The sequence below is a fragment of the Mesocricetus auratus genome, unplaced genomic scaffold (genome assembly GCF_017639785.1).
Source record: "Mesocricetus auratus isolate SY011 unplaced genomic scaffold, BCM_Maur_2.0 Super-Scaffold_100010, whole genome shotgun sequence".
Taxonomy (NCBI): domain Eukaryota; kingdom Metazoa; phylum Chordata; class Mammalia; order Rodentia; family Cricetidae; genus Mesocricetus; species Mesocricetus auratus.
In genome coordinates this window covers 59,074,180-59,089,788 of record NW_024429194.1, presented here as the reverse complement: position 1 = coordinate 59,089,788, position 15,609 = coordinate 59,074,180, and the positions used below count along the sequence as shown (strand labels likewise).

General features: G+C 42.2%; 1 protein-coding gene across 5 annotated transcripts in view; it reads left to right on the top strand.

Moving 5' to 3' along the window:
* Window positions 1-15,609, top strand: part of Mfsd6 (major facilitator superfamily domain containing 6) — a 64,995-nt gene that overhangs the window by 30,376 nt on the left and 19,010 nt on the right. For all 5 annotated transcript variants that reach the window (XM_005084492.4, XM_013123976.3, XM_013123977.3 and 2 more), the window contains one exon: window positions 15,468-15,565. In XM_005084492.4, the coding sequence (XP_005084549.1) occupies window positions 15,468-15,565 (98 nt within the window). The remainder of the gene's footprint in view (window positions 1-15,467; window positions 15,566-15,609) is intronic.

The window sequence follows — 15,609 nt, the reverse complement described above, 5'->3', positions numbered from 1 at the left end:
CAAGCTATCTACCCAGCTCCCTTAGTGCTACTTCTTAAGGCCTTGTGAATGTAAGTATTCATCTCCACAGCGGCTTTCATACAGAATAATTGTAACTATAACTATTATTATTTCTGTGGGGGGTCGATTTCTATTTTTCAATTCCTTTCCAATTCTGCTTTCAAAAGAAATCAATACCCACACATACAGGAAAAGCATCTTAAGAGTTATTTCAAGTTTGGAATATTATTACTAAACTGTAAGGGGTCTCAAAAATAGAAGACTTTGTGATTAGGAACTGAAAGGGAGTAATCTGGTTTTATATCCTTTGAAAGAGCATCTCTGCAAAGAAATAAATCTTTATAATGTATCCCAGCCACCAGGCTGACCTATTAACAAGAGTGCACTTGGAACTGAACTATTCATAGCTCAGAACAAAAGGCCACTGTTTCAAGAATGAAAATGAGCCCGGGGTTTTCAGTTAGCTTTGCTTTCTCTTCCATCTTCAGCAGCTGGGTTGACTGAGGCACTCGGTGGCTTAAAGAGAGCAGAACTGGCTTGTCACACTTCTGCAGGGTTGTGACTATAGCTCTAGACCCTGTTCTCTGTACACCAGGGTGGCAACAGGGTATGCATTAGACAAGAGTGAAGACTGTCCGTACAAGCTCGCTGATAAGACAATCACAGTGGAGACTCATCGATCAGACTATCTTAAGTGACATTCCTAGTGACTTAAAAATTACATTTTAAGATAAAGGAATATTTACACATATGCAAAAGAAACATATAGTCATGTGTATATGTTTACTGTACTTTTCCTACAGTGAAAAACAGAAAAGTGACATTCCAAACAGTAAGCCATAAGAAGGACTTGCATGTATGAGTTAAATAGACTAAATATGTCAGCATAGAAGGCTCTCAAAATACAAAATTAAATGGGTAAATGTCTGAATGATATGTGATTTGATACATATGAAGGGTTTAACAATAAATATTAAAAGTGAAACATCTTTATGGGTATACCAATATATTTAGAAAATAATGAATTAGGAGAGAATGCATTCTATGAGATTTGGATTTTTTTGACAAGACATGAAAAAGGAGCAGAGAAAACCCATGCTGTATGACAGTGTCCTCTCTAAGGAAAGAGGGAAACACGTCCTAAGTTTCCATTCCTTGGGCTCAGTGTTCTCTGCATTTTCTTTTGTTTGTTTTTTGTATTTATATTGAGTCCCTTGTCTTCTTATAGTGGATTGATATAACTGTCCTACCATTGAAGATCCAAATATATGTATGTGTCTAAGTGATGATAGCTGTCTTTTAAAGAGACGCAGTCATCCAAATATATCATGTAACCATTAAGAAGTTTTTATGCTTGCTATGTTAATTGGTATCATTTTCCCTAAATACCACAAGCATAAATGTTTAAAAATGTGCTTTATATAATTATCATAACCTATGGTTTTATTTCCTTTTGTTTACCAATGAGATCTAGTCATATTTGTAACATCTAATTAACAATTCATATTCTATTGTGTCCAACAACTCTGATTTTGGTAGTAATCATAGTACTTATTTATAAAGGAGGGCTGGAGATATAATGGAGCCATTTAGAATGTGTGAAGACCTGGGTTTGGTCTCTAGCACAGGGTTGAGGAAGAGCAGGAAGGAGGGGGTCAAGCTCACAATGAGGATATGAAGAAGCTAACTGATGTCCATACATTATTACTTCACTAATCACTATATACAATTGTCTGTCGGATTATCTTGATCCATTCAGTGTCAATTTACTGCCTTCTTTATTAGACAAACCAAAGTCTGTCATTTAGCTAATTATATTTTCACACATCTATGGAAATATTTAGTGAGTTGAAATTATGTAACTTGGAAGAGAAGAAATTCCCTAGAAGATTATTTTGTAGCTCTTCTCTCTAAAGCCTTTCTAACTTAAAGAGGAAAAAAAATCCACTCTAATTTCTGAGATGTTAAGAGCTATTCTTTGGTGTCTTTCTATAGAAAACATGCTTTCAAGAGTTTATAAAAGGTAACAGTAAGTAGATCTTTGCTTTTCTTTGGAAGGAACATAGAGAATGAAGCTCTGGCATTATCAATGGAAGATGAGCATACAATTACATTCCCCTGGGTTTCAGGTCTTTGGATCATGCTACTGTGTGTTGTGGTTGCCTGTGGAGGTTGGGAGTACTCAATGGTAGCATGCTGGGCCACAATCCTGGGTTGCCACCATGACCAGGCATTTCATTCCATTTAGGAGACCGAGAAAGAGTGAAACAAATCAGCTTTAGCTTGACTCCAGCTGCCACCCCTAAGTCCTAGGTCATCAGGTACTATGGCAGACTTCACATTTGCTTCTACTTTTCTTAGTTTTGTGAAGTTTCAAGTTCTTTGTTGATGAAACTGGGGCATGTACCTATCTTTATTGCATTTTAAGAGCCAGTAAGATAATGCATAACATTTGCTAAGGCTCAGCTAGCAAAGTGAAACAGTATCGTTATTGTTATAAGTTCACTTGAGCAAATATTTATTAAACACACAGTCTCTGTAAGGCACTTTCTTAGCTGTAGGCATGTGTGCAGTGTGTAATGAGACAGACAAACAGGCTTCCTGGGACTAATGTTCTCTTAAGGTGGGCAATAAAGAGTAAACATTATTTTAATCTGATGATGTATGACATAAAGCAAAATAAAGCAGTGTGAAGCAAAGGCAGGGGAGTAGTTTTATTATGGTAGGTGGGGAGCTTTCTCCAAAGAAATAACAATTGAACAGAGTTCTGCACATGAAGATTTGAGGGACAGAAGAAAATCCAGGAGTATGAATGGTTTTGAGAGTGGTAAAGAGCAGGAAGTTAGCAAAGCGGCCTGGAGTCCTGCAAGGTCTGAGTGTCTCAATAACAGAGATAAATGCTCTTCCAAAGGGAGTTGAATTTGAGCAGGTGGTGACAAACTGACTTTTCTTTCTTTTAAAAAATGTTTATGGGGGGACAGTATATATGTACATGTTAGTATAGATGTCTATGTGTCTTGGCATGCGTGTGTGTGTGTGTGTATGTGTGTGTGTGTGCACATTTGGGGACCAGGAGTTGACTCTCCACCTTATGTTTTGAGTCAGGGTCTCTCACTGATCCCAGTGCTCACTGATTGGTTGAATGACTGGCCAGTGAGTGTCAAGTTTTCTCTCATCTCTACCTAGGCCTGTGCTCCAGGATTACACATGCACAAAGATGATTCTCGGCTTTTACGTGGGTGCTGGGGATCTGAACTCATGCTCATGTGGCCATCTCTCCAGCTCCTTTTCTTGATTTTTTAGAAAACAATTACTTGGTTGATAGTTTTAAGTACTTATGTTGTCACACTTTTATCAAGGTTCATTTTACTGCATTCTTTGGATTTCAAAAAAATTATGAATTTTTCTTTTTTTAGTGAACTACAAGTTGATACTTCATGTTCTCTTAATTTATTTGAAAGTTTTTTGTTTTGCTTTTAACAGCGTCAAGATTTTTGAATTGTCTTATAATCCAAAACATAAGTAAAATATAAAAATATAGTAGGAATCTCTCATTGCAATAAAATACAACTTATAGCATAGACCATAACAATAATGGTGCTTATACTAACCATCTGTGTGCTTATTACATGTAAAGTGCTTTGCAGAAACATGTGCTAAATGCATCACCAGCTTGCTCTTACTTAATCCCAAAAGTCCCTTGAGTTAGATGTTCATTTTAAGACAAGAATTGTAAGGGTTAAATGCCCATGGTGGCGCAACTTGTAGCCAATAGATGTACTATATGTGTGTGTCTCCAGTCTTTGACATTGTGATATTACCTTCTTACCTATGTCGAGGAACTTCACAGTTAAATTATAAAAAAAAAGTTGTGAAGAAACCTCATAACACTCTCAGTAAGTCTGTGGCTTTATGACTTGGCGTTGAGGCATTCTAGTGACCCTGGGTATGTGTGACTGGTGGACTGCTGGTGGCACATGCCCGAAAACCACCAGATGTCAAAGCCCCATCGGCAGCTCTCAACTTACAAGTTAGCATGGCGGAAATTTGTTCTTTTACGTAACCCATGCTTACCTCTAAGTCACCTTCTTTTCTTCCTGGACTGGGCAATGTCAGGAACAACTTCAGTTCTCAAGCACCTTCCTGATGCAGAGCTGTGCTGCTGTGGGCTAGAGTGTGTCCTCTCCTGAGCTTACCTGCTGACACTCGATCTATCAATGGGATGGTGTCTGGAGACGACCTCTGCCAGGTTATTAGGCTTAGGTGAGGTCATGAGAGTGTGGGATTAATGCTTATCAGATATGGTACGAGGGATCTTGAGCTCGTTTCCCACATTTGTTGGCTCCCTCCCTCTCTGTCCACCTTCCTCCCCTCCTCATCCTCTTACATTTCTGCCCATTTTCCCCCCTTCTCTTCCCCTCCCTATCTCTTCCTCCTGCCCCATTCTTTCTCTGCCACACTCCCTGGAATGTAAGGAGACTATAAATAGGCATGGCAGCCACCTCCCAGCTAGTAAGAGAGTTGTCACCAAACACAACCATGGGTCTCCAGGCCCCGGAACTGAGAAGTGAATGCCTGCCCTTTAAGCCACTCAGCTACCTTCTTATGGCAGCCTGAGCAAACTTATCTATGCTTCTAAACAGTCAGGACGGAGAGCCTGGACTGGGACAGAGAGCTGGATTTCCAAACACTCTCACAGTTAGGGGACACTGTAAAGGAACGCATGGCTCAGCATGGTGAGGTGGCCGTGGAATGAGTCTAGCAGTGACAAACTTTTATTCTTCTGCATTTGTTTGCATTCTTGGTGACAAGTTCATTGGTTTGGCAGACTTACCTTGCAAGCCTAAAATACAAGCAAAAACCAGATTTATCTCAAATCTCCTTTTTGGGGGGCGGGGGAGGAGAATGAAACCTCAGCCTGAGTCCTCTGGTCATTTATACAGTGTAACCATAATAGGTGGCATCATGTTTTCATTATGTTTATTGAAATTACTGATAGATACTATGACTATTTTCTTACTAAGTTATTGCTATTATTAATTCCATTATTCTTGGACTATATGAGATTTTGTTAGTAATCTGTTTCAAATGTAGGTAGGACATTATAACATATTTATGAAATGAGATTTTTAAGGTGGAGAGGTGTGTGTGTGTGTATGTGAGAGAGAGGGGGGAGAGGCTTCCCTAAAGGTTGATGACACAGGATTAGACCTAACAGCAGTCTGGGTGCTCTGCTAGGCTCTCTGTGGCCTGTCCCTACCTTCCGTCTTCTCCCCCCATGTTGACTGAAGTGCATGGAGCCTTTCCCTGGTTCCTGTTCCTTACACAGCTCAGCAGTAGACTTCTGAGCACTGTCTCTCAAAGTCAGTCAGCTGCAGGCAGCCTCCTCTTGGCCCTTAGGTAGCAGGGGACCCTTACCCATCTACCCCTCCCCCCCCCATGGTGCCTCTTGGATGCCTGTGATGTCTGCAGTTTCCTCAGTAGAGATGGCCTCTGGGCTCATTTCCTCTCAAACACTGTTTGCTTCTGGGTAAGCTTGCACTGATGATCCAGAACACTGGACCACTGCTGGGTGGCATTTGCTTTTCTGCTTTCCTCCTACCTGGTCTTCTCAATCATTTGTGAAAGTTTAAAATGTCAACCATTTTCCAAAGCCAACACAAATACTCACCCAGCTTCCTTAATCTAAATGCACAGCTGTGTCCTGAGAAAACACATTAACATGCCAGTCTTTTGTTCAGGGGCCCACTTGGCAGTAGCAAACTGCACGTAAATATTAAGTCCAGTCTTGACTTTGTGACAGGACTCCCCTGAACCCTCTCTTTGTCCATCTGTGAAATGGGTTGCTGGAGTAGACACTGCGTTTCTCTTAGTTCACACTGGGTCTAACTTTATACTTTGATTTTGGAAGATCACACCAGACCTCTCCCTGGCTGCGCTTATTCTTCATTTTCCATGCTGCTCGGATGTAAGTAGTTTTTGCTGGTAAATAATAACTATGCAGAGAGCCATTCAGGCAAACTTATCTGTTCGTCTAGCCAGTGGTGGGGATGTGGGTGTGTGACTTATTGTAGCAGTGCTGGGGACCTGTTAACTTTCTCCAAAGCTAGCTGACTTCAGTGGAATTTGAGACCCAAAGTCCTATGTACCTCTCCATGTAAGGAGTCAGGCAGAATTGTCATGGTGTAGATATTCTTGCATTCTACTTACTGCTAGCTTACACTCTTTCTTTTCTCTGTTCCACGTGTGTGTGTGTGTGTGTGTGTGTGTGTGTGTGTGTGTGTGTGTGTGTGTGGTGAGGGGGAAGGGGCGCCTAAGCACACACGTGGAGGTCAGAGGACAATTTAACAGAGTCAGTTCTCTCCTCCCACTATGTGGGGTCTGAGGTTGAACATCTGTTGTTGTGTGTGTGTGTGTGTGTGTGTGTGTGTGTGTGTGTGTGGTGAGGGGGAAGGGTGCCTAAGCACACACTTGGAGGTCAGAGTCAGTTCTCTACTCCCACCTTGTGGGGTCTGGGGTTGAACATCTGTTGTTATGGAAGCAGGCACCTGTAGCAACTGGGAGATTCCTCTAGCCCTACACTAATTCTTTTTTTTTTTTTGCATATTTTTTTATTTTAATTTTAAATAGCTTGTTTTACATGTCAATCCCAGTTCCCTCTCCCTCCCCTCCTCCCACACTCCCCTTCCCTCCACCCTCCCACCCTATTGCCAAATCCTTCCACATAGGGGATTTCTAGAGTCTGTCATTTCACTCTGGGTAGGGTCCAGGTACTCCCCTAAGAGTCCAGGCTGAGAGAGCATCCCTCTTTGTGCTATAGGCACACGATGACTGTTTGTATTCCAGGGATAGACACTGATCCACAGCTCAGGGCCCCATAGGTTGCCCAGGCCTTCTCGCTGACACTCACATTTGGGGGGTCCAGATCAGTCCCATGCTGGCCTCCCCACTGTCGGTCTGGGGTCCAAGAGCTCTCCCCTGTTCAGATCAGCTGTCTCTGCTGGTTTTGCCAGCCCAATCTTTGCCAATTTGCTCATCACTCCTCTCTCTCTATCACTGGGTTCCTTGGGTTCAGTTCAGTGATTAATTGTGTGTTTGCCTCTGCTTCCATCAGTCACAGGATGAAGGCTCCTGGATGGTTATAGACATCAAGTTCATTATCAGGAATGGGCATTCGAGGTCGTTTCTCCACTATTGCTTAGCTTGCCAGTTGGTGTTATCCCTTTAGATCACTCGAGGTCACTCTGGTGCCTGATCTGTCTTCTATCCTATGATTCCCTCTTCCCCCTATTCTACCCCCACCCACTCAACTTCCTGTTCCCCCATGACCAACTCTCTTCCTCTTCACCCCCTCTCCTACACTAATTCTTTACAGGCTATTTGACTTGTTAAAGGTGGCCTCGTAGAAACGGCCTCTTCAAGTATGCCCGAACCATGAATATATTCATGTGCCCCACTGTGCTGGCAAAGTGTGTTAATTAGTACTGTTCTTAGAAGCCTTTCATTTCATATCAATCAGTGGAAAAGTAAACCCCAGCCCCCCCGGATAAAGTAAATGAGTAAACATATCTGGTTTAGGCTAACAGTCCTTCTCACAGACAGAGTTTCAGCCTAGCTGTCTAGTCCGGGACACCAGCACTGTGTCATCAACTATGGCTGGTCTGCAGAGACTTTTCTGTGAAGTTTTTCTGCATGTTTTGTAAGGAAATGTGTACCCTCAGGACACCCAATGCCAAGTTCTTAGCACAAAACCGATGTACTTGCCCCAGAGGGACAGAGGTTAGGAAATAAGAGACAGAGGCAGGGGATAGAGGACAAGGGAGAAAGGGAAGGGAACAAGAAAGGGGGGGGGTGAGGTTTGTTCTGGAGGGACAAAGGACTTCCTCTGGATAGAGAGGAGAGAGACAAGGCACATAGGAAAACGGCAGTTTATGAAGGTAAAAGGGTAACCCCGTGTTAGGATGAGGAGTTTAATTTTAATTGAGCATGCTAATTAGGTGAGCCAAGTGGGACTTTTGATTGTTAGACTTCTGTATTTTGGTAGCTGGACCTTGGTAGTTAACCTTAGGAGGAGGAAGTGGACAAAAGGGGAACAGACCTTGGTGCCTAGCTTTAGGAATGTAATCTAATGGTTTTTAGCAAAGCAGGGGGAATGGGGGAGAAGGTCAAGGCTTGCCAGAACCATATTCTCACCACAATCAATCTGGCCAGAGTCTCTTCATATTTTAGTTGTAAATGTCTGACATGGGAGGAGGCATTTTGCTAGTCTGTTTTGTGTCCACTGAAAATTCCTATGCTGAAGTGCTAACCTGCAGGACTTCAGTGACTGTATGTAGAATGAGCATTTTGAAAGGAATGGTTAAGTTAACATGAAGTCATTCATATGGGCTCTAATCCATCATGACTGATGTTCTTATGAGAAGTGATCAGGACACAGACAAGCACAGAGGGAAGACATACTTCACAATGACATAGGACAAGACAGCCACCAACAGGTCAAAATGGAAGGCATTTGAAGAAATCAACACCCTCTTCTTAAACTCCAAGCCTCAAGAATTCTAAAACAATAGCTGTCTATTGCTTAATCTATTTAAGTGCTCTGTGATACGTTCTGGGAGTAGTCCTGGGGTAGTCCTGCAGGCCTGGCTGCATCCTACCATAGTTTTGAGTCCCTAGTATATCATTTCCTAGCATCGGTTTGGCCATCTGTAGTGATGCAGAGCTTGTTAGCTTGCTATGATTTTGTGTCACATGGGACTCTCATTTGAAATGACAGAAAGCCTTACTCAGAGAGATTTAAGCAAAGTGGGGGATGTACTGTATAACTGAAAAGCCCAGCCAATGGCCTTAGGTGTGGTTTTAAGCAGGTCTCAAGTGATGTCATCAGAACCCACGTTCTCCATTCTACCAGTTCTCAGGGGACAGGCTGACCCAGACAGATGCTGGAGGTCCCAGGCACCCCCAGGGTCAAGAAGTCAATACTGCACTGATTGCACCCTCATCTGCTGTGCACTCCCTCTTCCCAAAGAAGGGGACCCACCTGCCTGAGTGTCCTCGCTGCTTTGCTTCTCCAGTTCCCTCAGCTACTTTTTGCAAATCACCTTACTTTGGGCTTTCCACTTTATTTTCTGGGTCTTTAATTGCTGACTATTTGTTCTGTAAGTGGTCTCTTCAGATGTGCCTTTAATAGCTCCCATTCTTGCCATATCCAGCCAAAACCCACAAGTAGAAGAGCAGCATTGAGACCACTTGGGAGTTGTTCACCATTCTGCTTTCGCTTGAATTTTAGTTAACTTTTTCAGCTTCATCAAATGTTGCCTAGAGTCAACTAAACTTTTGATGCCTTTTCCTAATTAACAAATGTATCAAATACTAGTGATTATGCTCTGGTAACTATAGCATATACCATGTGATTACCTCAGTCTTATCCGGAAAAAAAAAAACAAATAAAATTGTGTGTGTGTGTGTTCCCTGGACTTTTACCTAGTTGGAAAATATAACAACAAAGCAGAAGTGATGGATCCCATTAGTAACAGTCCTATTCAGTTTTGAACATTTTCTTCCTGGATATATATAGAGATGGATAAAAGAAAAATAAAGAGATGTAATGGTCAGGGACTGGCACTACAGTGATCTTGCTTGTGGTGGTTGTTTTTGTCCTATCGGTTTCTTAGTCATCTAAGAGGAGGATCTTACAATATCACAGAAGAGCTTTAGTCCAGCAGAGACCTCAGACTTACTGTCACCTTTAGTGGCAGCTGCACAGTACATACACACACACACACATGCACACACATGCACACCTACACACAGTGTTTCTCCCTTATCTTCCCTTCAGATGCAGTATGGTTCTAATGCTCCATCCTCCAAGGATGGGTCAGTAGCCCCTTCCTGGTGACCTCCAGGAATTCTGGGTTATTCCTTCAGCTGTGCTATGGGAATGCCACAGGCTTTTTGAGCTCTGTGGCTTACATGTTAACAATCCTGTCTTCTAGTGGGACAGGCCTGTGTTGAGAAAAACCTTGCTATCTGCTTCAGTACACGTGCTGGCTCTCATTGCACAGTGCTTCAGGGTGGCCCCAGCCACTTCTTGCCTCTATGTGTTGAACTGTTTATGTGTTCGCAAATGACAATGTTTATCTTCAAACTTAGTCATGAACATTGTCAAAAATGCTGCCAAATATGGACATCTTTTTTAACCTTCTTATTTCTAAGAAGTTAGTTTATTTCTCCACAAACTCTTCACTTATTCCTATACCTTAACCAGTTATCTGAAAACATGCATACACTTATAAACACAATATATGCATAATGAGTATTTCTGTCACATTTGCCATTGTATCCCTAGTATGTTGCACAAAATGTGTTTATTAAATATTTATCAATTGGTATTTGATTTAAGCTATTCACAATTCCCACCAGTTTATAAATATTTATTGAATACCATTAGATCAGGCAATGAGGATAAAAATGAGTGATCATAATGTCAGAGACCTCACCTTCCATGGAGAATATGCTCAGCCTATAGTGTATGGTTACGACTAAGCTAAGTGTTGTGCAGAGAGTCACATGGTGCTGTGTGATTATGTACAAAAGGAATGACTCTAACATGAGATAGAACTGAGTGTGATCTAAAGGAGAAATATCAGGACATGGAGATGGGTGAGATGGTAGACCAGTTGTCCCTTTGGCATGTATTTGGACTGGAGGACATAGTGTTGTGCTAGGCAGGCTGAGTGGAAAATGTTTTCTAATAGAATATTATTTTGATGTGAATGTCCCCATTACATTCCATATGCTTTCTGATGATGTGACTCTTGAAGCATACAAGCAGTTTCCTTAAGTCTGTCTCCACAAACTATCATTTTACCAGAAAGAAAATGATTATGAACTTTTCAACTGTTTAGGCAACTATGTGGTTTATTTACACTCAACATACAGACTACCAATAGATTAGAAATATAGGAGTAATATCCTATAGTATCAGCCGGGCAGTGGTGGTGCATGCCTTTAATCCCAGTACTCGGGAGGCAGAGGCAGGTGGATCTCTGTGAGTTCAAAGACAGCCTGGTCTACAGAGTGAGTTCCAGGACAGCTTCCAAAGTTACAGAGAAGCCATGTCTTAAAAAAACCAATATATATATATATATATATATATTTGTGTGTGTGTATACATATATATTACCTCAGCTAGAATTATGTTATTTTTTAATTTTATTTTTATTATTTTTGTTTAGGTTTATGTGTGTGTGTGTGTGTGTGTGTGTGTGTGTGTGTATGTGTGTGTGTGTATCTGTCATGGATCTGTGGGTTTTTGTGGTGGCCAGAAGAGTGTGTCAGTTTGGCCAGAGCTAGAGTGTCAGGTATTTTGTGTTGCTTGTCATGGATACTAGGAGTTGAACTTGAGTCCTCTGTGAGAGTAGCCTGTGCTCTTAACCCCTCTGGGAGAGTAGCCTGTGCTCTTAACCATTGAGCCATCTCTCCATTATTTTAAGTTGAAACAGAAACCCAGATCACATCCTCTGAGGTTGGAGAAGTCCAGTATCTTTGGCTACTTACTTCTCTAAACACAGGACTTTGAGATGCAGATTTGCAGATTTGCTGAAACACCTCTTAGTGCCAGGTCAGTAAGTATGTCTATGCCCAGGCCTTTTCATAGACCCAAATAACACTTTTCTTTCTGTTTCTAATTCAACCTTTATGTATTACCTAAACTATTGTTCCCCAAAATGGTTGGTCAGGGAAAAAAATGCTCAGGTTTTACTGTTTTGTATCTGTGGCACAGTGGCTGTACCTGATCCTATTGCTCCTATTGCTGCCTTCACTGCTGACTGTACCTTGGCAGCTGCCACAGCCTTGCTGTTGAAGCTGCAGCCTAGGAAAGCCCACCACCTTGTTGTGGTCCCACCACCACCTTAGCCACCTCCACATAGGGAGGCAGATGTTTTAACTAACTTTCTACCTTTTTATTTTATCAATAAAGACTCAGGAGCCAGATACTGGGGTGAAAGCCTGCTAGTTCAGAGAGGCAGAGAAAGCAGCTGGCTGACCTTCCTCCACCATCATCTTAGAAAGCTATCTGAAACAAAAATTCCTCCAACCGGATGTCCTTCCCTTATACTTCCTGTGTCTCTCTTTCCAACCTCCTGACTTCTGCTCTCTCTATGGTTACTTCCAGTCAACTAGTTACTTGCTCTGCCTCTTGAACTATGGTTGATTTTATTTAAATAATGCAACCTCAGGGTTCACAGCGTGATCAAATACCCCACAACAAGGTTCAGTGTTAGTCAGCTTTTCATTGCTGTAACAAAATACTAGAGACAAAATTTGAAAGGAGGTAAGGTATGTTTGGGCTATGATTTCACTCCGTGTTCACTTGACCTTGTTGCTTTGGGCTTGTGGTGGGAAATGTATGGTGAAGAAAAGCTTGTAACCTCATGGTGGCCAAGAAACAGGGAACAAGGAAAGTGGCAGAACTGCCTTCAAGTCTTCTGTATTAGTTTTCTCATTGATATGACAAAACACCTCACAATAGCATCTTAAGGGAAGGAGGGGTTTATTTTGACTCTTAGAGTTTGAGAGGTACAGTTCATCATGGCAGGGGAAGTGTGGATGGAGTGACTTGTCAGTGCGGCAGGAGGTTTATGCTGTGGCTTGTTCATATCTCAGTGAACTGAGAATCAGAGAATGGGACTGGAAGCAGGGCCAGGGACAACCTTCAAGGACCTGCCACCAGTAGCCCACCTCCACCAGCCAAGCCCCACACTCTCCCAAGACAATGCCACCAGCCATGACCTACACTCATCTCTTAAAGTTTCCTCTGCTTCCCAACAGTGCCACCAAATGGGGACCAAAACTGCCACAGGTAGATTTTGGGTGGCATTTGAAATCCAAAACCTAACAGGCCCCCTTGGGAATCCTGGGATAGTGTTTTTGTCAGAGACCAAAAAAATTCCTTGGACACTTTTAAAAATGATGGCAATGTCACCATTCATCAAGTATTTATTTGGGCGATTAATTGTGTTGTGACTTTTTCACAAACTTGTGGATATAATGTTATTCAGCTATTTGACATGTGAAGACCCTGTTTTGGAGAGACAGAATAGAGTAGCTTGTTCTGGCTATTATTGTTTTTCTTCATTTTATGGGCTCCTTTTTTGATCCAACAGAATATCTGTTATGGCTTTAGAACCACAGGGATGAAGTAAAGGCCAAATTAAATTCATAGTGGTTCAGCTTGTTGGTTGCAGTGAAAACCTAAGCGTCCCTGAAGCTACACAGCAGTAACTCTAGAGACTGAGTTCCACCCGTGGAGAACCTGGAGGCCACAGTATAGCATACCCTTTAATCTGGGCTGCTTGACATAGGCCAAGAGCTTTAGACTGTGTCCTGAGTCAAATGAAAGTTTCATGTTTCAAAACATGGTTGAAGGTGGGCAATGTGAATGTTAGAAAGATGGATTATCAATTATAAGCTTATGGGAGATATTCCTGGAGACAGCTTGTGATGAGCATGCCCGCAGTTCTCCACCCTGACTCAGTCTTGGAAGTTTCTAAAGCACCACGCCTGGGTTTTAGCCAGAGCGCTCTTTATTGAGATGGGTCTTGACATCTCTGTTTTGAAGTTATCAGAAGAAATTTGATATAGCTAAGGTTAGCAAATTACTAGGCTAGGCCAGCAGTCAAGGTTGTAGCTCAAGGGCCAAACTGTCCTACGTCCCATTTTTTATATATCCTATGAGCTAAGAATAATTGCTACATTTTGAAAATGGTTGAAAACAATGCCCAAGAAGAATAATGTTATTCTGGTGGTTCTCACTGGAATGTTGTATATCACTTGTGGCTGCCACCACTCCACTACAAATGAATGACAGTAGACTGTGGCTCAGAAGCCGAAACTGTCTGCTTCATGGCCCCTAATCCTAATCCCTAAATTAGGGCAAGTGGAGGCCATGCATGAGGCTGTTTCCATACTTAAAAATGAAGTCAAAAGGCCTTGTGTAAATGTGTTTTGTGTTTCTAGAGTGGGGTTTGCATCTTAATTTTTTGTGTAATTTTTGTAACAGAGAGAAACTGATAGACTAGTAGCAAGTTTAGTAAAAATAATTTTCATCAAACAGGTTTGAAATAGATGCCTTTAATCACATAAGTATGAAGAATATAATACTCTTGGAGCTAGATGACTCAGGCCTCTCCATCAAAGGAACTTCCTTGAGGACCTTCTAAGTTCCTTCCAGTCGAGTGTCCCCGTTCCTCCCACCCTACACCTTTTGTCTTTTATCCATCCTTTTGTTCCATATTTACGATCACTTCCAGTCAGGGACTCGAGCAGAGTTGGAAGGAAAAGAACAGTGTTTAGAAAAATGTAAAAACACGGTTGAGCAAGATGAGGACAGCCACTCTCGTTGTCGTGTGGGTATTCTTTCACTTTCTGGTTTTCATCCTCTTAGATTTAGAAAACATGAAAAGTGGGGCTGGAGAGATGCTCAGTGGTTAAGAGCACTTCCTGTGCTTGTAGAGGACCATGTTTGGTTTCCAGCAATCAAATCAAACGGCTTCCAACAGCCTGTAGCTCCAGGTCCAGGCCCCTCTTCTGGATTCTGAGGGAACCTGGACACACTCCCCCATGCCCTCCTTCTCTCTCCATCTCCCTTCCCCATCTATCACATGAAAGTAAAGGAAAGGCAATAAAAGCTTTGAAGTTAAGAAAGTTAGCAGAAAATGAGAGGAGAAGGGGAGGGGAGGAGCTTCTTGTCACCAGTGTGCGCTGAGAAGCAGCCACCATCGGGTCCAAGCTTGCTGCTGCACTGCTTTGGTCTATTTTTACTTTGGTTTGTCCTTACATGTTTGGTGGCAGTGATATTAGAGGTTGCTGTATATTTATCTGTTTTGTAAGAATGTGATATCATATGTAATTTTAGAAATAATGAGCATGAATCAGTTGGGCTACTGAGAAAACATTTGATTTATTGTTCATCATTTGTGGTTGGATTTCAATGATGTGAATCTCATGAAACTGGTGACCTGCATATATAATTGAGGCTAAGGTTCCCATTTTTATACCCCCCCCATCCACCTTAGCCTCTCCACCCATCTTTGTGAAGTGGCTACAGTCCCAGGCATATTTAGGCTGCAGCCACCTGGAAGGAAGTCAGCGACATCATTATAGCTGGCCGTGTGCCCAGACTATCTGTAAAAGCATCAGTTCTGCCCCTAATGAAGTTTCAGGAAGGGCGATGCTGGCTTTTACATTAAGCATTTGGGGAAGGCAGTGGGCTGATACGGTAGGGGATGGTCTCCTTCCTACACTGGTGGTTAGGTTTGTCCTCAAGCTTTCCTGTTTCTAAGTTTGGAACATATCTGTTTAATCAGGAATGATTTGGAGGGTGGAAGTATAAATAATATTTATGATCTGTGTTTCATACTGGCGCCTCAACTTATTTTCCTGCATTTTTTTTCTTTTCCTAGGGTTTTGTACATTGGCCTGGCCTGCAATACAGCTCGCTATATTTACATTTCCTACCTGGAAAATGCCTGGACTGTCCTCCCTATGGAAGTACTGCAAGGTGAGCTGTTGGCTGGCATGAGAGCTATCTCTTTGCTGCTCAGT